This window comes from Thalassophryne amazonica, chromosome 12 (genome assembly GCF_902500255.1).
Source record: "Thalassophryne amazonica chromosome 12, fThaAma1.1, whole genome shotgun sequence".
In the NCBI taxonomy this organism is placed as follows: Eukaryota; Metazoa; Chordata; class Actinopteri; order Batrachoidiformes; family Batrachoididae; genus Thalassophryne; species Thalassophryne amazonica.
Window position 1 is genome coordinate 78,338,028 of NC_047114.1, and position 27,623 is coordinate 78,365,650.

Genomic DNA, 27,623 nt, shown 5'->3' on the forward strand with positions numbered 1-27,623 from the left:
ATTTATTAAAAATAATAAATACTAAGAAAACCATAAGTATTCACAGCCTTTGCCTCGAAGCTCAAAATTGAGTTCAGGTTGCCACTGATTATCCTTGATGTTTCTACAGCTAAATTGGAATCCACCTGCGGTAAATTTAGTTGATTGAAATGAAGTTATTTGTAACTTACAAACTTAAGTTCAAACAACTTAATTCATTCAGGTTTTACCAATTGTAACACTTTAAGTTGGTTCTTTTTCAGTGTATCAGAGTGGCCACAGCAGATGGTGACCTCACTGAATCTGGTCTACTTTAGATTTCTTTCTGTAACCAATGTTCTTTACCACCGTCACTGGTGTGCTTGCTGACGGGGCAAACTGTCAAATCATAAAATATTCAGATTGTATTGTTTTGATTTTTGAGAGACAATTCTTCTACAACACATGTTGAAAGCTGTGTATTATATGACACTTTGCATTTTGGCAATCTTCAACTGAATAATTTCACTGATGTTTATTTTTAATTCCAGCAAAGGTGTTCCCTTGAGGTACCTGAGTAACTTCTAATACCAGGATCTACTCTCTGACATCAGTGGTTTCTGCAGTCTGGGCAGAAGATGATCTCAATAAAATTCAGACCGTACGACCACAACTTGCTCCGGTACAACCCAACATCCACAGAAGTACACGTACACAGACGGGTAGACAGGTAGAACACAGTGCACTATGCATAATTTGTTTACAATTATCACATTTGTCTTTTAATTAATCAGTAGTTGTGCACACACTTTGCCACATTAGGAATGAGGTATCCTTAGTACATCCAGCAATAAAAACAAAGATCTGATAACATTCACTCGAAGGAAAATAAAGTTGAATTTATGGTTATACATGACCACAAAATGAGGAGAAAAAAAGAAGACCTGTATTCAAGAATACAATGTAGTGAAGACAAACCAAGTTGTGGTTGATTAATGCTGTACACAGAGAGCTGGATGTCATCCTCTGGATCAACACTCAACACTCAACACTCACATTACTATTATTATTATTATTATTATTATTATTGTTCATGGTGTATTTCTAGACCTGGACCTACAGTGTTTCTGCACAGTACAGTTTAAAAGGTAAATCACACTTTTTCACCTCATCTGGAAGAGAATCTAGTTTCTTTTAAAAATACATATATCGTCAACGCGGAAGAAACCCAAATAAGAAAGACTTTAACATGCGCCTCTAACTGAGGATTCAATTTGTTTCCTCGTCTGATGGCGTCAAACTGTCCCGTTAGGTTTTGGATGAATTTAAATGATATTTCTATGTGGCGATGGAGCGAGAGTCCGTGATCGTAGAGGCTGGAAGTTTGGGTCTTCTCCATTGCTGGTGCACCCTTGCGCTCCCGCATCAACGTTAGAGGGCGATTCCACCAGGACCTCCTGTGGCAACGGCGGCGCCCCCAGGTCTCCAGGTCTAGGAAGACTGGAGGAGGCTGTGGATGAAGCTACAACCATGCTATTAGCATAATTAGCATTACAGGACAATTGCTCTGGTTTCTGTAACAATGGGGGCGTGAGCGAGACCACTATGACTGACGTGGAAGGACTTTGCTCCCCATCTGGGTGGAAGAGCATGGTGGACTCGTTTGAAAATGTCCTGGAGAAGTCGCTGGTTGTTCCTGGAGTGCTGATGGTGCTGTCAGGTGTGGAACTGGAAGCCCCAGCTGTGGAGTAACAAGTATAGTCAGGAAAACCATAAAGCATATTTTGTGCAACATTCATCTTACTTGTAATGAACTTGGCTCATTAACCTCTGCGAGACTCCAGCCTCTCGTTTTTGATCTTCTGCACCTCATCTGTAATCTTGGCAATGATGAAGTTTTGCGCGCGGGACTCACGGATGGACTCAATCAGGGTGTCCAGACCGCGGGGGTTCTCAGCCAGCATGTCCAACAACATACCTGTTCTCTTGGTTTGCGTAGTCCGGCAGCTGATTTCTTCGGCGTCGTCCCGCGTCAGGATCCTACGAGAACGCAGGAAGTCGATGTGGCGTTCAGCTCGGATTTTTTCACAGAGGTAGTATCTCAGTTTCGTCAGCACCTGGAGAGCCACAGCCAGTAAGAAAAGCAGAGCCACACATTCAGCACATTTTGTCACTGCAGACTTTGACATGCTTTCCAATCTGAACAACTTTATTTGCAATATTTGAGGAGCGTTTCTCATCACACAATGTTGGCCTCACTCCTCACTCAGGGGGAGGAGGAGTAACAGGAAGACAGAGGTCGGGAATGAGAGGAACAGTGGTAGCCAGTAAACCAGTATGTCTGGTATTTATTTTGTAAACTGTTTTTTTTTTTATTCTATTTTTGATACTCTGTGTGCTTCTTACCCTGTGTGCTGCTATACAATGCTGCTGGATCCTCAATTTCCCTGAGGGAGTCCTCCCAAGGGATCAATAAAGTTCTATCTAATCTAAACTGTGATGTTTTTCCACTTCTTGTGCTTCCCATCAGGCTTTGGAGGATGTCGCTGTCAAATCGTAAATCTACAAGTCTGAAGTCGAACCTAATACATGACAATCACTTGGGACTTCCCAGGGTCATAACCACAGGCTGTATATGTATATACTAGACAAAGCCTGTATGATGTCACCTACTGGTTTTCTATACAGACCCAGAAAAGCCGAAATGGCCCCTTTGGCTGGGTGTTGCTATGTTGAGAGCCCCGCCCACACTGATTCACAAACTCATTAATGCATAAAGGGGTGGAGCATGAGTGGCTCAGCATGTGATGAACCACCAGCTAACAGCTAAGCTTGGTTCGAGTGTTTATTAAATTGTATTTTTTGGAACTGCACTGTGGTTCTCATAACGGTTTACTTTGGTGTGGACAGTAAAAGTTATCAGCTGCGTATTTCCATTAAGTGGACCTACCAACACCAGCACTAACACCGTTAGCATACAACATTAAATAAGACGAGAGTTTCACTCAGCGTGAACATTGGAACAGGGACGTCTTAACTGATCTGTTATGACGTTTCAGCGCGCAACAAGACAGATTATTCCAGGTGTTTGTAATAAAATACTCCAAACAGAGCAACAACATGACAGTGAGTGTCTCCGTTACGGTCAGAGGCTACCAGAGGAGGAGTCACTGGGCTCAGCCAAGCAACCACACCCACAATTACATAGAATTTTATTAATTAAAATGTCTTAAACTAAGACGTTAGGGAAAAAATATCATGCCCGCACAGTACCGATAGAGACCAAAACAGTTTTTTGTACCAAGCTTGTTTACATGTTTATTTCTGCTCTAAAGTTCGACATTTTAAAATGGGCTTCTACGCAAATGTGCTCTGTGTTGGAGCCACAGAGGCCAATATGAGAACTAGAGTCCGCAGTCACACTGAGACGTGTTCTGGCAAGGAGGCGTGGTTGCCATTTTGGATAAGGGCAAATCAGCGGGCAGCATGCACCAATGCTCAATGAGTCTCCTCAAGGAACAGGTGGAATATGGTGGAAAGCTGCGCAGGTTGGCAATGCCACAAACAGAGGAAGAAGGAAGGCAACATTTCCGTCCATAAGTAAGTAGTTTTGGTTATTCTTGTTACTTTGTCCGTGACATTTGGTCAATAAACTGGTGTACGTTGCTGCCATGTGCAATGTAGAAATCCACTGGTCCGAGAACACAGACCATTAACTTTTCATTTATGTCTAGTTTATATTTTCTCCTGCTAGACCTTCCATCCATTTTCTTCCGCTTTATCCAGAGTCAGGTCGCGGGGGGGCAGCAGCTCAAGCAAAGCCGCCCAGACCTCCTGATCCACACACACCTCCCCCAGCTCCTCTGGGGGAACCCCAAGGCGTTCCCAAGCCAGCCGAGAGATGTAGTCCCTCCAGCGTGTCCTGGGTCTTCCCCGGGGCCTCCTCCCAGTGGGACACGCCCGGAACACCTCTCCAGCGAGGCGTCCAGGGGGCATCCGGAAAAGATGCCCGAGCCACCTCAACTGACTCCTTTCGACGTGGAGTTGTCGTATAGTTAAAATACTTGTTGTTAGTTCCTTTTCTCTCAAAAATTCTTGAAAGGGTAGTTGTAAAACAGCTAACTGATCATCTTCAGAGGAATGGTCTCAGTTTGGTCTGAGTTTCAGTCAGGTTTTAGAATTCATCATAGTACAGAAACAGCATTAGTGAAGGTTACAAATGATCTTCTTATGGCCTCAGACAGTGGACTCATCTCTGTGCTTGTTCTGTTAGACCTCAGTGCTGCTTTTCATACTGTTGACCATAAAATGTTATTACAGAGATTAGAGCATGCCATAGGTATTAAAGGCACTGCACTGCGGTGGTTTGAATCATATTTATCTAATAGATTACAATTTGTTCATGTAAATGGGGAATCTTCTTCACAGACTAAGGTTAATTATGGAGTTCCACAAGGTTCTGTGCTAGGACCAATTTTATTCACTTTATACATGTTTCCCTTAGGCAGTATTATTAGACGGCATTGCTTAAATTTTCATTGTTACGCAGATGATACCCAGCTTTATCTATCCATGAAGCCAGAGGACACACACCAATTAGCTAAACTGCAGAATTGTCTTACAGACATAAAGACATGGATGACCTCTAATTTCCTGCTTTTAAACTCAGATAAAACTGAAGTTATTGTACTTGGCCCCACAAATCTTAGAAACATGGTGTCTAACCAGATCCTTACTCTGGATGGCATTACCCTGACCTCTAGTAATACTGTGAGAAATCTTGGAGTCATTTTTGATCAGGATATGTCATTCAATGCGCATATTAAACAAATATGTAGGACTGCTTTTTTGCATTTGCGCAATATCTCTAAAATCAGAAAGGTCTTGTCTCAGAGTGATGCTGAAAAACTAATTCATGCATTTATTTCCTCTAGGCTGGACTATTGTAATTCGTTATTATCAGGTTGTCCTAAAAGTTCCCTGAAAAGCCTTCAGTTAATTCAAAATGCTGCAGCTAGAGTGCTAGCAGGGACTAGAAGGAGAGAGCATATCTCACCCATATTGGCCTCTCTTCATTGGCTTCCTGTTAATTCTAGAATAGAATTTAAAATTCGTCTTCTTACTTATAAGGTTTTGAATAATCAGGTCCCATCTTATCTTAGGGACCTCTTAGTACCCCAATAGAGCGCTTCGCTCTCAGACTGCAGGCTTACTTGTAGTTCCTAGGGTTTGTAAGAGTAGAATGGGAGGCAGAGCCTTCAGCTTTCAGGCTCCTCTCCTGTGGAACCAGCTCCCAATTCAGATCAGGGAGACAGACACCCTCTCTACTTTTAAGATTAGGCTTAAAACTTTCCTTTTTGCTAAAGCTTATAGTTAGGGCTGGATCAAGTGACCCTGAACCATCCCTTAGTTATGCTGCTATAGACTTAGACTGCTGGGGGGTTCCCATGATGCACTGAGTGTTTCTTTCTCTTTTTGCTCTGTATGCACCACTCTGCATTTAATCATTAGTGATTAATCTCTGCTCCCCTCCACAGCATGTCTTTTTCCTGGTTCTCTCCCTCAGCCCCAACCAGTCCCAGCAGAAGACTGCCCCTCCCTGAGCCTGGTTCTGCTGGAGGTTTCTTCCTGTTAAAAGAGAGATTTTCCTTCCCACTGTTGCCAAGTGCTTGCTCACAGGGGGTCGTTTTGACCGTTGGGGTTTTTCCGTAATTATTGTATGGCCTTGCCTTACAATATAAAGCGCCTTGGGGCAACTGTTTGTTGTGATTTGGCGCTATATAAATAAAATTGATTGATTGATAGTGATTAAAATTGTTCAATTTTTCAATTTTGCGCCTTAAATAACTGAGCTGCAGCGTGTAAAAGTATGCAGTGTCCACACGCAATAACAACGTGATTATTAGATTTTTACTGTAACAATCTGAGCATTTATAAACCACCTGGAATAGAATTTTACTTGAAGATGAATTCATTCAGAAGGACTTAACAATGGATTTACCATGTGGAAAAAAAAAATAAATAAAATATGAGTGCAGCCTGTGTGCACAGTCTGGATTGTGTGTGATGAGTAATGAAAATGCTTATTAGATTTTTACTGTCATTTTATTTGTAAGGAAAGGATTGTGGCATTCTGAATGCTCAAAGATGTTAAAATGATAAAAATCTATTTTTCATCCTCCCCCACTGTTCTGGGGTGGTGGTGGTGGTCATCAAGCTTGGTTCCACTGAGAGGCCTGGGAGTTTGAAGGTCTTACACAGCATCAGATGTTCCTGCACATTTCTAGACAGAAACCTCAGGTGTTGTACCTGGAATTTGCTGGATCCAGTCTCTGTTTATAGGTCACAGCCCAAATAGCTCCTATGTCCACCTGGACCACTGTGGCCTTTATCTTCCACATCTTTTCTACTTGTTCCTTCAGCTCCTGGTATTTCTCAATCTTCTCATGCTCTTTCTTACTGATGTTGTGCCACATCAACCACAACTGCCACTTTTCCTAATCTATGGCCACTGTGTTTGATTGGTTGGACAGTACTTGTTTGTCTGTCTGGAACTTTAAGTCCTACACCACCTTAGCTCTGCTGTTCTCAAACACCTATGATGGTGTTCCCCACTTAGACTTTGGTGCCTCTAGTTAATATTTGGCACACCCTCAGCTACCAATGGCTAGCAAAGGCTGGGATGAAGGACAGCACAGAATTCTCTGATCATGGCAGCACAAGAACAGACCCTGAACACCAGGTCCATGGAGGCAGGGGTCTACCATGGCAACAGCACCCAGTGCCCCTCAGATACTCAAACGCATAGTTACAGAGTGCAACATGCATGCTGGGACAGGGTACACTGAGAGGCACAACCAAATAAATAGCAAATGGGAACAAGAACTTGTTCAAGGGTACCCTAGTGGCTTGACTGTATGGCACGGAATCAAAACATGGATGGTGTGGACACAATTCCGCCACTATAACTGTCATGCTACCACTTCCCCTAATAACTACAAAACTATAAATGCAATTTTGAAATCCCTGCACTGGAAACAATGTAGAGCTTGTAAATAAAAATATTTCAATTCAATGTTTTCTTTATTTGTCTTGGTATTAAAGTAGTTATTTTACTTTTAAGATTGTATTCTTAGTTTCACATACTTTTAGCCTGTTACTTGTTGGAATGTGCATGTTGAACTGGCATTTAACCGGTTTCCCCACTTAGAACAAAGAGATTCAGGTTACATTATAAATCATAAATGTCCCGTTATCGCGCGGGTCAGTGGCAGGGGGCGGGGCCTCCCTCGAATACCCACGGGGACCAATAAGGGAAGGCTTTTGCAAAATAAGGTCCGTCCTTGTTACGCCCATGTAGTGTTTTATAAAACTGTTTGTATCCATTCTTCTGGGTTCTGAATGGGTGGATCTCATGCGTGAAAGAAGTTCTTCAGATTCCAGGCCTGATTTTCACTGTGACTTTGAATAAATTTGAAAGTGCGGAATAGTTTGAGTTTGTACTTTGTGAGGGACAGTATTACAGTAAGAGCTGGGAGAATTTAACAATATGAATTCATTAAGGGGGTGTTGCCGAACAATAATTTACCTTATATAACTGCTGAGTGGATCTTTGTCATTTGATTGGTACCTTGTATGTCATGTGACATGGATTATTCGTACTATTTGCCATTGTATTTCATTGACTGTGCAATAGTTCCATTTTTAGCATGCAATTTTGGTGCTACTGCATGCCCCGACAATCGCACGTACTTACACAACCGGGGGTGGCATTTAGCTAAACATAGCGGAGTTTGTTTTGCGGGCAGACGACAATTTGAAGAAGCTAACTGATGCTGCTAATTCCTCTAACACAAAAAAACAAATCCACTACGCTGTAAGCCGTCTGGAGGCATGAAGAGCTGTTAGGATGAAAAGCTGGACAAATTTCTGATGTGATGTTTTGCTGGACTGAGGAACTACACAGTCTTTTTTGGGGGAGCGGGGGGGATACACTAAGTCAGTGCACGGCATCAAAGACTACATTGTGGCAATTTTGGACTCCAATTTAAAGTTCGTGTTGGACTGTTGTGCTCCAGTGGAACATCAACATGTAAGTCCCTTTTCTGTCGTTTATAAATTAATAAAATATCAAATGACAAGAATCTATTTTAGCTGTTATATAAAACAAATAATGAATGTTTTTACATTCTATCAATGGAATGAATATTTAATTTGGTGAAACACCGAATGTTCCATTGAACTCTGCTTCGCCTCATTGAATGGAACATTCCATCTTTCACCTCATAGTACTATATATAAAATAGAGAGAGAGAGAGAGAGATAGTAGTAAAAATTAGCATTTTTGTCATTTTAAACCCCTGTTCCTCAGTGAATAGACAATTCAGAACATTTCTTCTTGCAGGAATGTTTCACAGTGTTGCAAAGACCTAATCACAAACCCTTTAGGGCAGGGCTGCTAAAATCCGTTCCTGGAAGGCACCTGTCCTGCATGTTTCCTTCACTCTCCTTGCTCCATCCACAGATAATTACCTCTGACAGGTGGGCTCAGCCAATGAGAAGCTGAGAAACACCATAGTTAAATAATCAGGTGTGAGTAGAGCTGGTAGACATGAAAACATTCAAGGAAGGTGCCCTCCATCAACTGATTTGGGCAGTCCTGCTTTAGGGTGAAGTAGCTGTGATTTTAATGTTTAATACAATCTCTTGCATAAGAGAGACCTCCTAGAGGGGTGTTGCTCTTCAGATTTTATATTTAAGAGAATGAAAAGATCAAAAATTAATAACAGTGTATTAATAACAGAATAGATACTATTCTACAAGCCTAGGAAATCCTTCTAATTTAATAAATTTATACTCAAGGATTAGGTTTAAGGGCCTCCACCTGTGTTCACGGAAAACAAGTTAAATCTATCACACATTTTGGCCTTATTCAAAAATGGAGTGAATTCATTTTTTTCTTGGAAATGTAACCTGAGATATCTGAGTTGACATCACAGACATGGCAGCTGTGTCTGCGACTAGTGAGACGTCTAATGTTGAAAATTCGCCTTTAAATTTTTTTACAAGCTATTACTGCTATATGTAACATATTCAAGCACCACACATCTGCAAAAAGATCTGATGATTTCATTTAGCCCAAAAGATAACGTTAGCCTAGCTCTTCTGTGATAGGCCATATTTGTCTCACTTCTCTGGTTTTCCACTTTTTGTGGAAGTAGGGATTTTTTATTTTTATTTTTTTTAAGTCGGATCGCTCCGAGCTTCCAAAGGTTCTGAACACAAGCATGTCTCTCTTTTGGGCTACTGTCTCAACATGGCGGCGTCCATGAGGGGACCCGGTCTCATGTAGATCTGAAGGACTCATTCTAAGTTCAGGAAAAGACACTGATTCAAGATGGCAGGAAACTAAGCACTAATTAACAAATGGTTATGAAAGCTATGAGTTGACACAGTGCTACATCACATCCGATTTGGAACGTAACCTCAACAAATGGGATTTATTCTCAGTGGTTTGCTTTCGGCAGATCTGCTGTTGCTAGCCAATGAGGGGGACACTTAAGGGCTGCGTGCGCAGTAAATGCCCGACTGTTCGCTTGCGAGGATAGTGGGAAGGCCTTTTTTTTTTTTAGTTTATTTTCTACAAGCCCTCTGGTGGCTGAAAAGTCCGATGCGGGATGCACAAGACCTGTTACACTTGGGGCAAATGAACACTTGAGTAGGCTGGGCTAGTGTTGCTGCCCGCTCTTTCTTTCTTTGACGCTTCTGGCGTGAGGCCTCACTTCTTTCTGCCTCAAACTTCAGGCTGGCGGATTTGATGCTGGAACGCCAGCTGAGTCTATCTGTAGCTAGATGCTGCCATGACTGATGCTGAATGCCTCCAAGGGAGAGCTGTTTCTTCAGCTGGTCCTTATAGCGCTTTTTGGGGGCCCTTGGTTTCATCTCCCTTCCTTGAGCTTGCCAAAGAGAATTAATTTCGGCATGCGTGTATCATCCATCCTGGCTACGTGACCTGCCCAACGAAGCTGTTGTTTGAGTATTATAGACTCCATGCTGGGCAATTTGGCTCTGGTAAGGATGTCCTCATTTGAGACGTAGTCCTGCCACTTGATCCTGATGATGTTTCGGAGACAACACTGATGAAAGCGTTCCAGTAATCTGATCTGCTGGCGATACAGAACCCAGGATTCAGCTCCATACAGGAGGGTATGGACCACAATGGCTCTGTAGACCTGCACTTTTGTGGAAAGGCGCAGTGCATGATTCTGCCAGACTTTCTTTGAGAGTCGACCAAAAGAACTGCTGGCCTTGGTAAGGCAACTGTCTAGGTCCTTGGCAACAGATGCGTCATTTGAGATAACACTACCGAGATACGTGAAGTGCTCTACTGCATTCAGGCTGGTACCCTCGATGTTGATTTGGGGTGGGGTATATGCTGTATGGGGTACCGGTTGATATAGCACTTCTGTCTTTCTCAGGCTGATGGTGAGGCCGAAGGCTCTTGCTGCTTCAGCAAAACAGTTGACAATGTGCTGCAAGGCTTGCTCCGTATGGGCGACGAGGGCGCAGTCATCTGCGAAGAGCAGCTCCATGATTAGCTGTTCTGTGATCTTAGTGTGGGACAGAAGGCGCCGCAAGTTAAACAGACTTCCGTCGGTTCTGAAGCGGATATAGATGCCGTCTGTCAAGTCTTCTTTGGCCTCACGAAGCATCATGCTGAAGAAGATGGAGAACAGAGTGGGCGCGAGGATGCAACCTTGTTTGACGCCATTTGAGATGGGGAAGCTGCCGGACAGAGTCCTGTTGTACTTCACTTGTCTCATCTGGCCTTCATGCAGCTGGCGGATGATGGTGAAGGACTCATTCTAAGTTCAGGAAAGCTATGAGTTGACACAGTGCTACATCACATCCGATTTGGAACGTAACCTCAACAAATGGGATTTATTCTCAGTGGTTTGCTTTCGGCAGATCTGCTGTTGCTAGCCAATGAGGGGGACACTTAAGGGCTGCGTGCGCAGTAAATGCCCGACTGTTCGCGGGAGTCCATGTAACATTTCTGTCAATGGATGCCACTAAAGCCTACACACTGTAACTTTAATTTCTACTTTATTTAAGGGGCTTTTTACACGTACAGTGCATCCAGAAAGTATTCACAGCTCTGCATTTTCCACACTTTTTATGTAATATTCCAAAATGGATGAAATTCCTTTTTCCTCAAAATTCTACACATAGTACCCCATAATGACAATGTGAAAAATTTTTTTTTGTTTGTTTTTTTAGATTTTTGCAAATTTGTAAAAAAAAAAAAACCCTAAGATAGCGCGTGTACATAAGTATTCACAGCCTTTGCCATGAAGCTCAAAATTGAGCTCAGGTGCATCCGATCATCCGTGAGATGTTTCTACAGTTTAACTGGGGTCCACCTGGGATAAACTGAGTTGACTGGACATGATTTGATAAGGCACACACCTATAAGGTCTCACAGATGACAGTGCATGTCAGAGCACAAACCAGGCATGAAGTCAAAAGAATTGTCTGTAGACCTCTGAGACAGATTGTCTTGAGGCACAAATCTAGGGAAGGGTACAGAAACATTTCTGCTATTTTGAAAGTCCCAATGAGCACAGTGGCCTCCATCATCTGTAAATGGAAGATGTTCAGCTCAACCAGGACTCTTTGTACAGCTGGCCGCCCGTCTAAACTGAGCGATCAGGGAGAAGGGCCTTAGTCATGGAGGTGACCAAGAACCAAGAACCTGATGGTCACTCTGTCAGTGACCATCAAGTTCAATTGTGGAGAGGAGAACCTTCCAGAAGGACAACCATCCACCAATCAGGCCTGCACGGTAGCATGACCAGACAGAAGCCACTCCTTAGTAAAAGGCACATGGCAGTCGGCACATGGCAGTCCACCTGGAGTTTGCCAAAAGGCACCTGAAGAACTCTCAGCCCTTGAGACACAAAATTCTCTGGTCTGAAGAGATAAAGGCTGACCTCTTTGGCATGAATGCCAGGCGTCATGTTTGCAGGAAACCAGGCACCATCCCTACAGTGAAGCATGGTGGTGGCAGCATCATGCCGTGGGGATGTTTTTCAGCGGCAGGAAATGGGAGACTAGTCAGGATTGAGGGAAAGATGAGTGCAGCAATATACAGCAACATTCTGGTTGAAAACCTGCTCCAGAGTGCTCTTGACCTCAGACTGGGCTGACGACTCATCTTTCAACAGGACAATGACCCTAAGCACACAGCCAAGATATAAAAGGAGTGGCTTCAGGACAACTCTGTGAAGGTCCTTGAGTGGCCCAGCCAGAGTCCAGACCTGAATCTGATTGAACATCTCTGGAGAGATCTGAAAATGGCTGTGCACCAGCGCTCCCCATCCAGCCTGATGGAGGAATGGGTCAAACTGGTGCACCAAGCTTGTGGCATCATATTCAAGAAGACTTGAGGCTGTAATTGTAATTGATGCCAAAGGTGCATCGACAAAGTATGGAGCAAAGGATGTGAATACTTACGTACATGTGACAACTTTCCTATTAAATTTGCAAAAAAAAAAAACAAAAAAAAAAAAACGTTTTTCATGTTGTCATTATGGGGTGTTGTGAGCAGAACTGAAGGAAAAAATTAATTTACTCCATTTTGAAATAAGGCTGTAACATAAAATGTGGAAAAAGTGAAGCACTGTGAATACTTTCCGGATGCACCATATTTTAAGCCACTTCACAGGGTGTGGTGATTATTTCCTACTTTCACACGCCGTTTTAAAGGCTACAGTTAAAACAACAACTTCTCTGTTGTTATCCGCGTGTCTTATCCTTAAACATTTTCTGATTTGTGAGACAGAGTTGTATGACACACACTCACCTCCTTTTTAATTTCTACCATTTCGTCTTCACTGAGGTGAAATTCCATCCCGGTTAACAAAATACAGCTCAAACATGCACTATTTCTTCAATTACGACAAAAATTCAACGCTACATTAATTACGAGTCGTAAAAAAAGCGAGACTCGGCGTTATTTTCCGTTAAAAAGGTCCCGCGTCTACAGTTCTTTAAAGTTTTTTTTGCGTTGGAGGAAAGAAAAAAATGCCGGACTTCCTCATTCTGTCAACGTTTACGTCGACGTGACAGCAGAATATTCGATAAAATCCGTTTTACCTCCTCAGAAACGTTGCTCACCGGACTGAAATACGCAAATGCAAATAAAATGTAAACTATCTAAATACGTTTGTTCGTGTTTTTTTTTTTATTCTCTCTCTTTGAGTGTTATTCAAAGTTTGTACAGAAGTGTTATGCCCATTGAGCCCACCAGGAGGCGATGTTGGCCTGTCTATATATATATATATATATATATATATATATATATATATATATATATCTGTCTATATATATATATATATATATATATATATATATAGACAGATAGGCCTGTCTATATATATATATATATATATATATCTGTCTATATATATATATATATATATATATATATATATATATATATATATATATATATATATATATATATCTGTCTATATATATATATATATATATATAGACAGATAGGCCTGTCTATATATATATATATATATATATATATATATATATATATATATATATATATATATATATATATATATAGACAGGCCAACATCGCCTCCTGGTGGGCTCAATGGGCATAACACTTCTTCTGTACAAACTTTGAATAACACTCAAAGAGAGAGAATAAAAAAAAAAACACGAACAAACGTATTTAGATAGTTTACATTTTATTTGCATTTGCGTATTTCAGTCCGGTGAGCAACGTTTCTGAGGAGGTAAAACGGATTTTATCGAATATTCTGCTGTCACGTCGACGTAAACGTTGACAGAATGAGGAAGTCCGGCATTTTTTTCTTTCCTCCAACGCAAAAAAAAACTTTAAAGAACTGTAGACGCGGGACCTTTTTAACGGAAAATAACGCCGAGTCTCGCTTTTTTTACGACTCGTAATTAATGTAGCGTTGAATTTTTGTCGTAATTGAAGAAATAGTGCATGTTTGAGCTGTATTGGCAGTTTCTTCGCTTGCGAGGATAGTGGGAAGGCCTTTTTTTTTTTTTTAGTTTATTTTCTACAAGCCCTCTGGTGGCTGAAAAGTCCGATGCGGGATGCACAAGACCTGTTACACTTGGGGCAAATGAACACTTGAGTAGGCTGGGCTAGTGTTGCTGCCCGCTCTTTCTTTCTTTGACGCTTCTGGCGTGAGGCCTCACTTCTTTCTGCCTCAAACTTCAGGCTGGCGGATTTGATGCTGGAACGCCAGCTGAGTCTATCTGTAGCTAGATGCTGCCATGACTGATGCTGAATGCCTCCAAGGGAGAGCTGTTTCTTCAGCTGGTCCTTATAGCGCTTTTTGGGGGCCCCTTGGTTTCGTCTCCCTTCCTTGAGCTTGCCAAAGAGAATTAATTTCGGCATGCGTGTATCATCCATCCTGGCTACGTGACCTGCCCAACGAAGCTGTTAGTTTGAGTATAATAGACTCCATGCTGGGCAATTTGGCTCTGGTAAGGATGTCCTCATTTGAGACGTAGTCCTGCCACTTGATCCTGATGATGTTTCGGAGACAACGCTGATGAAAGCGTTCCAGTAATCTGATCTGCTGGCGATACAGAACCCAGGTTTCAGCTCCATACAGGAGGGTAGGGACCACAATGGCTCTGTAGACCTGCACTTTTGTGGAAAGGCGCAGTGCATGATTCTGCCAGACTTTCTTTGAGAGTCGACCAAAAGAACTGCTGGCCTTGGTAAGGCAACTGTCTAGGTCCTTGGCAACAGATGCGTCATTTGAGATAACACTACCGAGATACGTGAAGTGCTCTACTGCATTCAGGCTGGTACCCTCGATGTTGATTTGGGGTGGGGTATATGCTGTATGGGGTACCGGTTGATATAGCACTTCTGTCTTTCTCAGGCTGATGGTGAGGCCGAAGGCTCTTGCTGCTTCAGCAAAACAGTTGACAATGTGCTGCAAGGCTTGCTCCGTATGGGCGACGGAGGGCGCAGTCATCTGCGAAGAGCAGCTCCATGATTAGCTGTTCTGTGATCTTAGTGTGGGACAGAAGGCGCCGCAAGTTAAACAGACTTCCGTCGGTTCTGAAGCGGATATAGATGCCGTCTGTCAAGTCTTCTTTGGCCTCACGAAGCATCATGCTGAAGAAGATGGAGAACAGAGTGGGCGCGAGGATGCAACCTTGTTTGACGCCATTTGAGATGGGGAAGCTGCCGGACAGAGTCCCGTTGTACTTCACTTGTCTCATCTGGCCTTCATGCAGCTGGCGGATGATGGTGAGGAGCTTTGGAGGGCAGCCAAGGCGTGCAAGAATCTTCCACAAACCCTCACACCTGACCGTGTCAAAAGCCTTGGTTAGGTCTATGAAGGCTGCATAAAGGCCCATGTTCTGTTCTCTGCACTTCTCCTGGATCTGTCTCAGGACGAAGATCATGTCGGTGGTTCCCCTGTTGGCCTGAAATCCGCACTGACTCTCGGGAGTATTTTCATGTGCTATGGTAGGGGTAAGCCTGTTGAGCAGCACTCGAGCCAAAATCTTACCTGCTATTGAGAGGAGAGTGATGCCCCGGTAATTAGAACAGTCGGACTTGTCGCCCTTGTTCTTGTACAGGGAGACAATGACCGCATCCCGAAGGTCATGTGGAACCATTTCCTTTTCCCAGCAACTGGAGAAGAGAATCTGAAGCTTGTCAAGGACTGCCTCACCTCCATTTTGGTACACCTCTGCTGGGATGCCATCTATGCCAGGAGACAGGAGAAGGGTGGAGCCGTCTGAGGAGCGCAGGGGTGCTTGCACTTGATGTGCTGGCCCATGGATGGTCTTAAGGGCTTCATAAAAGGAGCGCATGTCTCCGGCATCGGCATGTTGTTGTGTCTTCTCCGCAAAAGCTAGCCACCAGTTGTTCTGCAGTATGCGGAGCTTGCTTTGCAGTGTGGAGCAGGCATTTCTGTAAGCTGTCTTGGCAGAGTGGTCATCAGGTTTAGCTAAAAGAGTCTTGTGGCATGCACGTTTCTTTTCTAGTAGTTCCTGGATCTGTGCATCAGACTCATCAAACCAGTCTTTATTTTTCCTGGCTGAGAAGCCCACTACTTCTGCTGCCATCTCCTGAAGGATGGTCTTTAATCTCATCCACTGTTGTTCAGGGTCGTCAGGCAGGCCTTCTTCTCCATCCAGTCTCTCCTCTAGTTTGGCCTGGAACTCCATTTTTGTGTCTATGTCTTGCAGCTTGTGGACTTGTAGCTTCTTAAACTGTGGGCCTTTCTTCTTAGGAGGGGGCTTGAAAGTGAAAGCAATCTTGGAACGGACCAAGCGATGATCCGTATAGCAATCCGCGCTAGGCATCACCTTGGTATGTAGTACGTCTCTTCTATCATGCTGTCGCGTCAGAACGTAGTCCAGAAGGTGCCAGTATTTGGAGCGTGGGTGTCTCCAGTAGTGGTGCAACGGGTCAAAAAACTCACGGTTCGGATCGTATCACGGTTTTGAGTCACGGATCGGATCATTTTTCGGATCAGCAGAAAAAAAGACAAAAAATATAACTTTGCTTTCCATTTATTTAGTAGAACACTTATTGCAACCTTTTTGCTCACTAAATAAAACATGTAACTCAAGATGTCAATTCAATGCTTAAATAAAATTAATAATCTAAACACAAATTAAAGTGCAATATAAGACATGACACCTTCATCCTTTAATGGTCAGTGTACAAAACACAACTCAAAGGGCAATTTAAGGCATGACGCCTTCTTATAAACATGGAGTTTAAAAAAAAACTGACCTATGTATGCACACATCAAAAAGAATGAAATGAGCAGACCTAAAGCAGATCTAAACTTATAATTTCAAATTCTTCTTCAAAAAGATAAGGACGTCTAATGCTCACTAAATAAAATGTAACTCAAGATGTCAATTCAATGCTTAAATAAAATTAATAATATAAACACAAATTAAAGTGCAATATAAGACATGACACCTTCATCCTTTAAATGGTCAGTGTACAAAACACAACTCAAAGGGCAATTTAAGGAATAACGCCTTCTTATAAACATGGAGTTTAAATAAAAACTGACCTATGTATGCACACATCAAAAAGAATGAAATGAGCAGACCCAAAGCAGACCTAAACTTATAATTTCAAATTCTTCTTCAAAAAGATAAGGACGTCTACACTGTCTGGGGAAAGCGTAGACCTCTTTGCCGTCACTATGTCCCCTGCTGTGGAGAACACCCTCTCGCTAGGCACTGAAGTACCAGGCACAGCTAGGTAGCGTCTTGCCATCATGGCAATGTGCGGGTATTTACACTCATTGCTTTTCCACCATGTCAGTGGATCATCATCCACTGGAATGCCGCTTGCTGTCTGGTAGGATGTCATCTCCTCTGTGATGGTGTCAGTAAAAGTCTTACTGACATTCTTGCTTGCAAAGGTCTCTCCAAAAAGCTCCACCATGGCAGACTTCTTTGGTGGAGGTGTGTCCAAGCCTGCTCCGGTTGGCTCTGCAACTACCCTGCATACAAAAATACTTGATTCATTATAATTAAATTGATTATTTATTTTCTTCTTTCATAAATTTGAAAAAGGACAATAACATTATTTCATAAAAAGCAAGTCATTGTTATTCCAAATAAAATTATATAAATATTATATATAAATATTCACTTTTTTTTTTGTTTACCTCTTCACTGTCTTCAGTGCCCCGACTGCTCACAATCTCACTGATGAGGTCATTGTATGTCCTTTGGGATATGGCAGGGTCTAGGTGGGACAGGGACTTGAACCTTGGATCTAGTGCAGTAGATCTGTGAAGGTAGTCCTGCAGAGTTGGGGGAGAAGTATATCTGGGCTTTAGGTCCTCTTTAATGGCAATCTTAGCATCTCTTGTGATTGCACTGTCTTCCTCACTAGGGGCCATGGATTGCATAATCCTTGTTTTTAGAGGTAGGATCATGTAGACAGATGGTCCGCTTTCAGTGCTTAACAGAGTTGTAACCATTTTTAGGGGTTTGAGCACCTGGAGGACCTCCTCAGCCACTTTTACATCATCATCAGACAAGGTTACAATGTTTTTAACATTTTTCTTCAGGCTCTTGTCTGTCAATGCAGAGTATATAGCTGCCTGCTGCTCAAGATAACGCTCCATCATATCATAAGTGGAGTTCCACCTTGTTGTGACATCATGTATGAGTTTATGAGTAGGCAGCTGTAACATTTCTTGCTTGGTCTTAAGCACATGTGCAGCTGTTGTGCTTCAGTGAAAGTAGGAAACCACCTTCCTAATCCTCCCAAGGATGCGGTCCATCTTATTCAATATGATTCCCTTTTGGGATGCTAAATTTAGCACATGTGCAAAGCACCCTATTTGCGGACCCAGTCCTGCCTCATTCACTGCATTTATCTGATTTTTAGCATTATCTGTTGTGACCGGAATATTTGTATTGGGTCTCTCTATCTTCCACTCTGCCACGGCTTCTGTCAGTACCTGCGCTAGATTGGAGCTTGTGTGGCTCTCATAAAGGGGGCGTGTCTGCAGCACAGGGCTTCGCATCTCCCACTTCTCTGTGATATAGTGAGCGGTCACAGTTACATAACTTTCTGTTCCTCTGGAGGTCCGCCCGTCTGTGGTGAGCGCAACAGAAGGAGCCTGGGACAGTTCCGTAACAATTTTTAACTTTTCCTGCTCATACAGACTTGGCACGATCTTTTCACTGAAGTGGGTGCGCGAGGGAATTTCATAACGTGGCTCAAGCACATTAAGCAGATGTTTAAACCCCTTGTTTTGCGCAACGGAGTATGGCCTCATGTCTGCAGCTATAAATACTCCGATAGCGTTTGTTATAGCTTTGGCCCTGTCAGATTCTGCTGCTAAAGGGTGTTTAAATGCCGATGTGATTAGTGGTTGATGCGCAGCACTCGTCTTGGATCCTGACGCCGGAGCTAGCATGCCAGGATGATGCTGCTTCAAATGCGCTGCCATGCTGGATGTATTTCCACTCTCATACGGCTTTCTCGTGCCACAATGCCGACATACCGTAATTGTTTTACCCACCACCCTTCGTCCATCATCATTGTATGTGACAGGGAAGCCGAAATGTGCCCATACATGCGATTTAAATGATGCAGGGGGGTTTTCAAGCTCCTCTCCTCCTCCGCTAGCCATGATTACCGCTGTGCTTTTCTCCTTTGGATTAAACAGGCGCGCGGCCTCCACACGAGCACGCCTCCTTATTTATTTATTTATTTTGTCAACCAATCCGCGGACCACGTACGTACCGAACTGCAGAGAGAAATCCGTTCGGATCACGGATCAATTATGATCAGTTGCACCACTAGTCTCCAGGTTGCTTTGAATCTCTCTTTCTGTTGGAACAGGCTGTTGGTGATCGTCAAGTCATGTGCAGAGCAGAACTCCAGCAGCAGGCGGCCATTGTCATTACAGTTGCCTATGCCATGTTTCCCTAGCACGTCCTTCCATACATCAGAGTCGCAGCCCACTCTGGCGTTGAAATCTCCCATGATGAGGAGCTTGTCCTGGGTGTCGACGCGCTGTAGAAGGTTGTGCAGATTGCTATAGAAAGCCTCCTTAACTCCGATGTCGGCCTGCATGGTTGGGGCATACACACTAACAATAGTGGCAAAATCCTTGTTGTTGATGGGGAGCCGGAGTGACATGAGTCGGTCAGAATGTCCAACTGGCAAACTGTGTAACCTATGTGCTATGGCGCTCTTAATCATGAACCTGACCCCTGAGAGTAGACGATCTTCTTTAGCCTTCCCTGACCAGAACAGTGTGTAGCCTGTGCCTTCCTCGGTGAGTGACCCTTGGTCTGCAAAGCGCACCTCGTTGAGTGCAGCAATGTCTATGTCAAGCCTTGCTAGCTCTTTGGCGACTAAGGCTGAGCGTCTTCGAGTACGATTGCTATTGTCTGAGTCCATCATTGTGCGTACATTCCAGCACGCAATTTTCAGGTTCTTTGTTTTTCTGTTTGCACCGCGTGTAGTGATGCCCGTTGGCAGCGGTGAGCCAACCAGGTCTAGTGAGACAAGCCATGTTTAGACCACCTTTTCTAGGTCTGTCTCCATGTGGAGCAAGCAGCGCTATCCCTAAACAGGGCTGCTTGGTCACCCAGGGCCCTGCCGGATGATGCTGTTGTCTCGGGTCAGCAATCAAATGACCATAACTCCTGAGCCGCCTGCATGCAGGATCGAGACTGCAGCTCCCAGTGCCATCATGCACCTGCTGTTTTCGCCTCTTCCCATCGCTGCAGGGCTTTCCTTCCTGCCTGCGCTCGTTGCTTAAAGTGGGGATCAGCTCGCGCACACCAATTCCACTCTTTAGGCAAGGTGGCACTCCACAGTGGCACAGACAAGCTGAGACGGCTGTGGCGACCACCAGGCTGTAGGTTTTACATCAGAGTGACCTTCTCCCAGCCTCTGGCTAAAGAACCTTCCGCGGAGGCACGGGGCCAGTAACCCAGGCTGGGGGTTTAACATCAGGGTTTTCCTTCCCCTAGGTGGACTGCCTTAACAGGGCTAATGAGTCCCATCTACCCACTGCTATAACCCAGTCAGCTGGGAGGCTCGTGATGGCGGGAGCGCCTAGATCCCATATAGGTCATGGACCTACCACTGCCATACTTGAATAAACAATATCTGTGTTGTAAAACAACAACAACAAAAACACAAAGCCAACCTAGTCAAAACCAAAGTGAGTGCAGCTCCAGGAAAACCTACCTGAAACAATCTAAAACTGACTGAAAATAAATCTGACTCAATCTAAACCGAAAACAATTCATCTAGCGCAACGTAACTATAGCTTGTAAGCTAACAAACGGAATATCAAATCAAATTAAATTTATTTATTCATTTATATAGCGCCAAGTCACAACAAACAGTCGCCCCAAGGCGCTTTATATTGTAAGGCAAGAGTCATACAACAATTACAGAAAAACCCCAACGGTCAAAATGACCCCCCTGTGAGCAAGCACTTGGCGACAGTGGGAAGGAAAAACTCCCTTTTAACAGGAAGAAACCTCCAGCAGAACCAGGCTCAGCGAGGGGCAGTCTTCTGCTGGGACTGGTTGGGGCTGAGAGAATATAAAGCTAACCAAATCTAAATGCATTTAAAACAATCACAGTCGAAACCTTTATCACTATGAAAACAGATGTGTGTATAAAGCTAACTGAATCTGAAAGTAACTGAAAAACAGGTAACTGAACATAAATTAATGCAAATATATGCAAATTGTTAAATGAATATAAAGCTAGCAATCTAAAATGTACTTAAAATCACACTATCTGAATCTAAAAATGTATTTATCACTATGAACATAATTTCATGCAAAGCAATAGCTAAATGGATATAAAGCTAACAAAGTAAAATTGTAAAATTGACGTAAAATAACACTATCTGAATCTAAAAATGTATTTATTACTATGAAAACAGTTAAGTGTATAGAAGGCTAACTGAAAAACAGCTAACTGAACATATAAATTCATGCAAAGCTATGTGACTAGCTAAATGAATATAAAGCTAGTAATCTAAAAATTTACTTAAAATAACACTATATGAATCTAAAAATGTATTTATTACTATGAAAACAGTTAAGTGTATAGAAGGCTAACTGAAAAACAGCTAACTGAACATATAAATTCATGCAAAGCTATGCAAATAGCTAAATGAGTATAAAGATATCAATCTAAAATTTACTTAAAATAACACTATCTGAATCTAAAAATGTATTTATCACTATGAAAACAGTTAAATGTATATAAAGCTAACTGAAAAACAGCTAACTGAACATATAAATTCATGCAAAGCTATGCAAATAGCTAAATGAGTATAAAGATATCAATCTAAAATTTACTTAAAATAACACTATCTGAATCTAAAAATGTATTTATCACTATGAAAACAGTTAAATGTATATAAAGCTAACTGAAAAACAGCTAACAGCTAACTGAACATATAAATTCATGCAAAGCTATGCAAAGAGAGAGTTAGAAAAGTAGAAAAAAAATCATACTTACTCCACACCATGATACAATAACTTGAACCTACCACCTATCCTCTTAGCCTTAATTTCTCTCTTGCACACACAATATATCTACCTTTCTCTTCTCCATCATATCAGCCAGCTCTCTCGCTTTACCAGTCATCTCAATCATCAATAACTCTTTGACATCTGGTCAATGTGCCAGTGTATTACAGAGAAGCTGCTGTCCAACCACTTCTCAAAAAAAAAAAAAATAAAAAAAATAAATAAATAAATCCTCCTTTGCCCCACATCTACAGACTTATTTCAAAGTTACTGTTTATAGATATGGTTATAGAAAAAGCGGCTGCTAAGCAGCTTAGAGCTGTCTTAGATGAACATATATAATTTATTTATTTATTTATTTTACTTGGAATCAGTATATAAAAGAATTAAACTGAATATTTAATATATCAAACAACAATAAGAATTTCAGAGAGAATAAAAGAGTTATCTGAAAAGTAAAATTCTACAACCCCTGGCAAAAATTATGGAATCACCGGCCTCGGAGGATGTTCATTCAGTTGTTTAATTTTGTAGAAAAAAAGCAGATCACAGACATGACACAAAACTAAAGTAATTTTAAATGGCAACTTTCTGGCTTTAAGAAACACTATAAGAAATCAAGAAAAAAAATTGTGGCAGTCAGTAACAGTTACTTTTTTAGACCAAGCATAGGGAAAAAAAATATGGACTCACTCAATTCTGAGGAAAAAATTATGGAATCACCCTGTAAATTTTCATTCCCAAAACTAACACCTGCATCAAATCAGATCTGCTCGTTAGTTGGCATCTAAAAAGGAGTGATCACACCTTGGAGAGCTGTTGCACCAAGTGGACTGACATGAATAATGGCTCCAACACGAGAGATGTCAATTGAAACAAAGGAGAGGATTATCAAACTCATCAAAATCATCATGCAATGTTGCAAAAAGATGTTGGTTGTTCACAGTCAGCTGTGTCTAAACTCTGGACCAAATACAAACAACATGGGAAGGTTGTTAAAGGCAAACATACTGGTAGACCAAGGAAGACATCAAAGCGTCGAGACAGAAAACTTAAAGCAATATGTCTCAAAAATCGAAAATGCACAACAAAACAAATGAGGAATGAATGGGAGGAAACTGGAGTCAGCGTCTGTAACCGAACTGTAAGAAACCGCCTAAAGGAAATGGGATTTACATACAGAAAAGCTAAACGAAAGCCATCATTAACACCTAAACAGAAAAAAACAAGGTTACAATGGGCTAAGGAAAAGCAATCGTGGACTGTGGATGACTCGGTGAAAGTCATATTCAGTGATGAATCTTGAATCTGCATTGGGCAAGGTAATGATGCTGGAACTTTTGTTTGGTGCCGTTCCAATGAGATTTATAAAGATGACTGCCTGAAGAGAACATGTAAATTTCCACAGTCATTGATGATATGGGGCTGCATGTCAGGTAAAGGCACTGGGGAGATGGCTGTCATTACATCATCTATAAATGCACAAGTTTACGTTGATATTTTTGACACTTTTCTTATCCCATCAATTGAAAGGATGTTTGGGGATGATGAAATCATTTTTCAAGATGATAATGCATCTTGCCATAGAGCAAAAACTGTGAAAACATTCCTTGCAAAAAGACACATAGGGTCAATGTCATGGCCTGCAAATAGTCCGGATCTTAATCCAATTGAAAATCTTTGGTGGAAGTTGAAGAAAATGGTCCATGACAAGGCTCCAACCTGCAAAGCTGATCTGGCAACAGCAATCAGAGAAAGTTGGAGCCAGATTGATGAAGAGTACTGTTTGTCACTCATTAAGTCCATGCCTCAGAGACTGCAAGCTGTTATAAAAGCCAGAGGTGGTGCAACAAAATACTAGTGATGTGTTGGAGCGTTCTTTTGTTTTTCATGATTCCATAATTTATTCCTCAGAATTGAGTAAGTCCATATTTTTTTCCTCTGCTTGGTCTAAAAAAGTAACCGTTACTGACTGCCACAATTTTTTTTCCTGATTTCTTATAATGTTTCTTAAAGCCAGAAAGTTGCCATTTGAAATGACTTTAGTTTTGTGTCATGTCTGTGATCTGTTTTTTTTTCTACAAAGTTACACAACTGAATGAACATCCTCCGGGGCCGGTGATTCCATCATTTTTGCCAGGTGTTGTATATAAGTCCTGAGGCCTGTTGGTGCCACTGTTTATGTCCGGATTCTCCAGCGCGAAAGGATGAGAGTCTACTGATCGGGAATCCAGTGGATACCAGCTAAGGCTGATACCCACTTACTGTACCACTGGATGGACTGACACAATGCAGATTTAGTTTCTTGTCCAAGGATACAGACAGATAGTATGGGCGGGGATCAAACCCTACCTCGATATTGGAAGCCCCGGTACAGTCTAACTAGAGCAAATATATACTTGAGTAATAGGGCTGCGCAGTCTCGTTTGAACCCTGCATGACATCGCGGGATTTGACCACTTATGGGGACCGCCGTCCCCGTTGTGCAATATATACACACCATAACTTCACAGGGGGCAATGGTGTACTGTTTTGTTTTCGGCTACAATCACCGAAGCAGTTGTGAAAAATGCAGTTTTTTCAGTTCCCAGTGGAGAAGGGAAGACGAGGCGAATGGGAGAGGTCGTGTCAGTTAGAGTGCCTTTATTAGAGAGAGTGGCGAGATGACGAGTCGAGAAAAATTGGTCACGTGACTCATGGTGCCATCTTGGGGCAAAAATAATGCTGGATGTTAATGTGTCTGCATGTAAATCCAGCTATTTTATTTACTTATTCGCTGAAAATGCTAGGTTTGCTGTGCATTTGGACGCAAGAGCTTCAAGGTGTACAGGTTCCCTTTAGATCTGAACAGAAGAAAAATTTGGGAAAATAAAATCAGCCATGTGGGATGGAAGCCGACATCATCATCAAAGCTTTGCGAGGTAGGTAAATTTATTGTTCAGTCCCATGTACAGTAAAACGCAACTAAACCGTCGTCGTGTAAACCAGATATTTGCAGTCACCTGACAAATAAAGTCCCAAAGTTTTTGTATTGTTTTCCATGTAATAAACATCGTATATAACGACTTTTGTACAGCAGAATTTTTGCTCACATCAGATAAAATGTCCCGTCCATTCACAATGTATTTCCATTAAAAACTCTGAGCAGTCTGGACGTGCAGAGGTTCAAGTTCAAATTCAGCTCTGACACTTGCCGATTTGTGGAAAGTGGGAGAGGAATCATTTCTGTGATTAAAAGTCCGACCGTTTAGTTTTTTTTCAAACGGTGTTCAGATCAGCAGCCTGACGTGCACCTGTTAAATCAGACACAAAGGCTGTGATTTGACACTTTTCAGCCATATAGTGCGCATGCGGATTCCAAATAGATCAGAAAAGTATGCATCACATTTACAGCACGAAGTCGGTAAAAGAGGAAAATGTACAGCTTACCTTTGATATGGAGGTGATAACTGTAGAAAGAAAAGCTTACTGAGGGTCAAATTAGTCCATAATAAAGCATAATCCAGAGACAGAAAACTTTAAAACTCTCACGGACGTCACTGCCATGACATGGAGTTAAAAAGCAGCAGCTGCATAAATCAGGCTTTAAATTAATTAAATAAATCATTATAAATTGTAAATGTATGTAAATTTGATAGCTTAACTATTTTTATATTCATTTTGATAGCACCTGTACCTGGATGTGTTGCTGTATGTGGATAAATGATTTAAGGCACTTGTTAAATTGTTGGTAAGTGTTAGTCTACACAGCTAACCAGAGTAGGTGCGTTTTCTCACCACCTCAACACGTTTGAGCGCCGGGTCATAAACAAACCACAACACACGTCCACTTTCCACCACATCGTCACTTTTTCTTTGTATTTCCACTTTGCGTGTAATTTGCCAAAAATCTCAGAGAAAGTGCTGTGTTTCTGCCCCCGGAAGTAGAAAAATTACATTATATGCTCCATATTTTATCCCTTTAGCCCTCAAACGAGACTGCGCTGCCCAATTCAAGACCAAAAACTCTCTACCACCAGTGGTTACTGAGATACAGCTTTAGGGTGAATTAATTTGGGTCAATGTTGAAAATGTGTTCAGACAATTTGGGGAACTCAACCCTTGGCCAGATCAAGAACATCTTCAAGGGAGTATCAGGACCACAGGAAGGCCAGATCAGAGTCACACTTTTCCACATCTATCATCACGGAACTGTTTTGGGTCCCGACTGGCAACCCCTGAAAGTAACCTCTTTGGTCTGGTCTAATTGCTGGGTTCCTCAACAGTATTGTATTGATCTAGAGTGCAGAAAAGCTTTTTTTTTTTTTTTTTTCCCTGTTTTTTGCTTTTTTGTGGCTCCACAGCACATGTTCCGGTCATGAGTCTTATATGTTTTTTGTGGGAGAATCACTACTCTAAAATCACATGATTGAAGTGTAACGCGTGAGATGATGACACCAGAATATCTCTGACAAATTTTCACTTCCCTCTAATTGTGATATATCACGAAGCACTCCCTGAGGAGACTGTTGTCACGTTTGTTTTGTCATGCTCTGCAACGCTACACTGAAAACCGCCATCACCACCATGAAAGTACTCCAACTGTAAATCAGACCTCTTGTTGCCACGTTGCTTAAAAAATAATTAGAATCATTTTGAAATCCAGGGGAAATAGAGACTCACGGTTTCCAACCACGTGACCTCACGTAAGAATCAACACACACCTACAATACAAATCCCATTTTTCTCTCAAGTTTCACGAGGACTGGCATGTTTATAGGCTGGAAATAATATCAAAAAAACTTCAAACAAACTCGGTGAACCATTTGATCGGTGACAGAATGAGACATAAAGACAGGAAACATCGTTTCTTGACAGGATGTACACTCATACCAGAAAGCAGACATTCATCTCTGCTGCAAAGGACAGAATCTGTCCCTCAGCCTTTTTCCTTTGATCCTTATTACATGATTAAAGACAGACAGACAATGAAAACCTCCTCAGCAAGTTTCAAAAATTAAACATCACCAATCACAATCAAACATGAGTAATTGGGATCAAGGAGCAGGATCAAAGCTCAGCAATCAGGCTCTAAGGTCAGGATCAAAGATGAGCAACTTTGAAATGTAGGGTCAAAGATCAGTGATCAAACATGAATGATCCTGAATAAACATCAGATTCTGGATTTAATAAGAAAGAATGATCAGCATTAAAACTCAGGACGTAAGGTCAGGATTATAACTCAGCAAACAAACACATATCTGATCAGCTCTGAAGCTCAGGTTCAAAGGTTAGCAATAAAAGATGAGTAATTAGGAACAAAATCAGAATCAGTATCAAAGGCCAGCATCAGGATCTAAGGTCAGGATCTAGTTATCAGAGTTGAAACTCAGGATCAAAGGTCAGGATCATAGATCAGCATTCAAATATAAGGCTAATCTTTGAAGCTAAAGATCAAAGGTCAGCAATAAAAGATTAGTAATCGCAAAGAAAGATCAGGCTCAGTATCAAAGGCCAGCATCAGGATCTAAGGTCAGGATCAAAGATCAGCAATCAAACATGAGTGATCAGCTTTGAAACTCACAATCAAAGTCAGT

General features: G+C 42.0%; 1 protein-coding gene across 1 annotated transcript; it reads right to left on the minus strand.

Annotated features, from left to right (window-relative positions):
• Positions 1–197: 197 nt before the first annotated feature.
• Positions 198–13,076, minus strand: bcl10 (BCL10 immune signaling adaptor). Its single transcript, XM_034183856.1, has 3 exons — positions 12,824–13,076; positions 1,787–2,075; positions 198–1,699 (listed from the first exon to the last, which is right to left on the minus strand). The coding sequence occupies exons 1-3, from the start codon at positions 12,869–12,871 to the stop codon at positions 1,284–1,286; spliced, it is 753 nt and encodes a 250-aa protein (XP_034039747.1). The 5' UTR covers positions 12,872–13,076; the 3' UTR covers positions 198–1,283.
• Between the last annotated feature and the right edge of the window lie 14,547 nt (positions 13,077–27,623).

Bases quoted from the DNA above. Each gene is read 5' to 3' on its own strand.
- bcl10 (XM_034183856.1), bottom strand. From the start codon at position 12,871: ATGGAATTTCACCTCAGTGAAGACGAAATGGTAGAAATTAAAAAGGAG. The intron at 2,076-12,823 runs GTGAGTGTGTGT...GTGGCTCTCCAG, and splicing joins TGGTAGAAATTAAAAAGGAG to GTGCTGACGAAACTGAGATA. The intron at 1,700-1,786 runs GTTAATGAGCCA...GTTACTCCACAG, and splicing joins GAGGCTGGAGTCTCGCAGAG to CTGGGGCTTCCAGTTCCACA.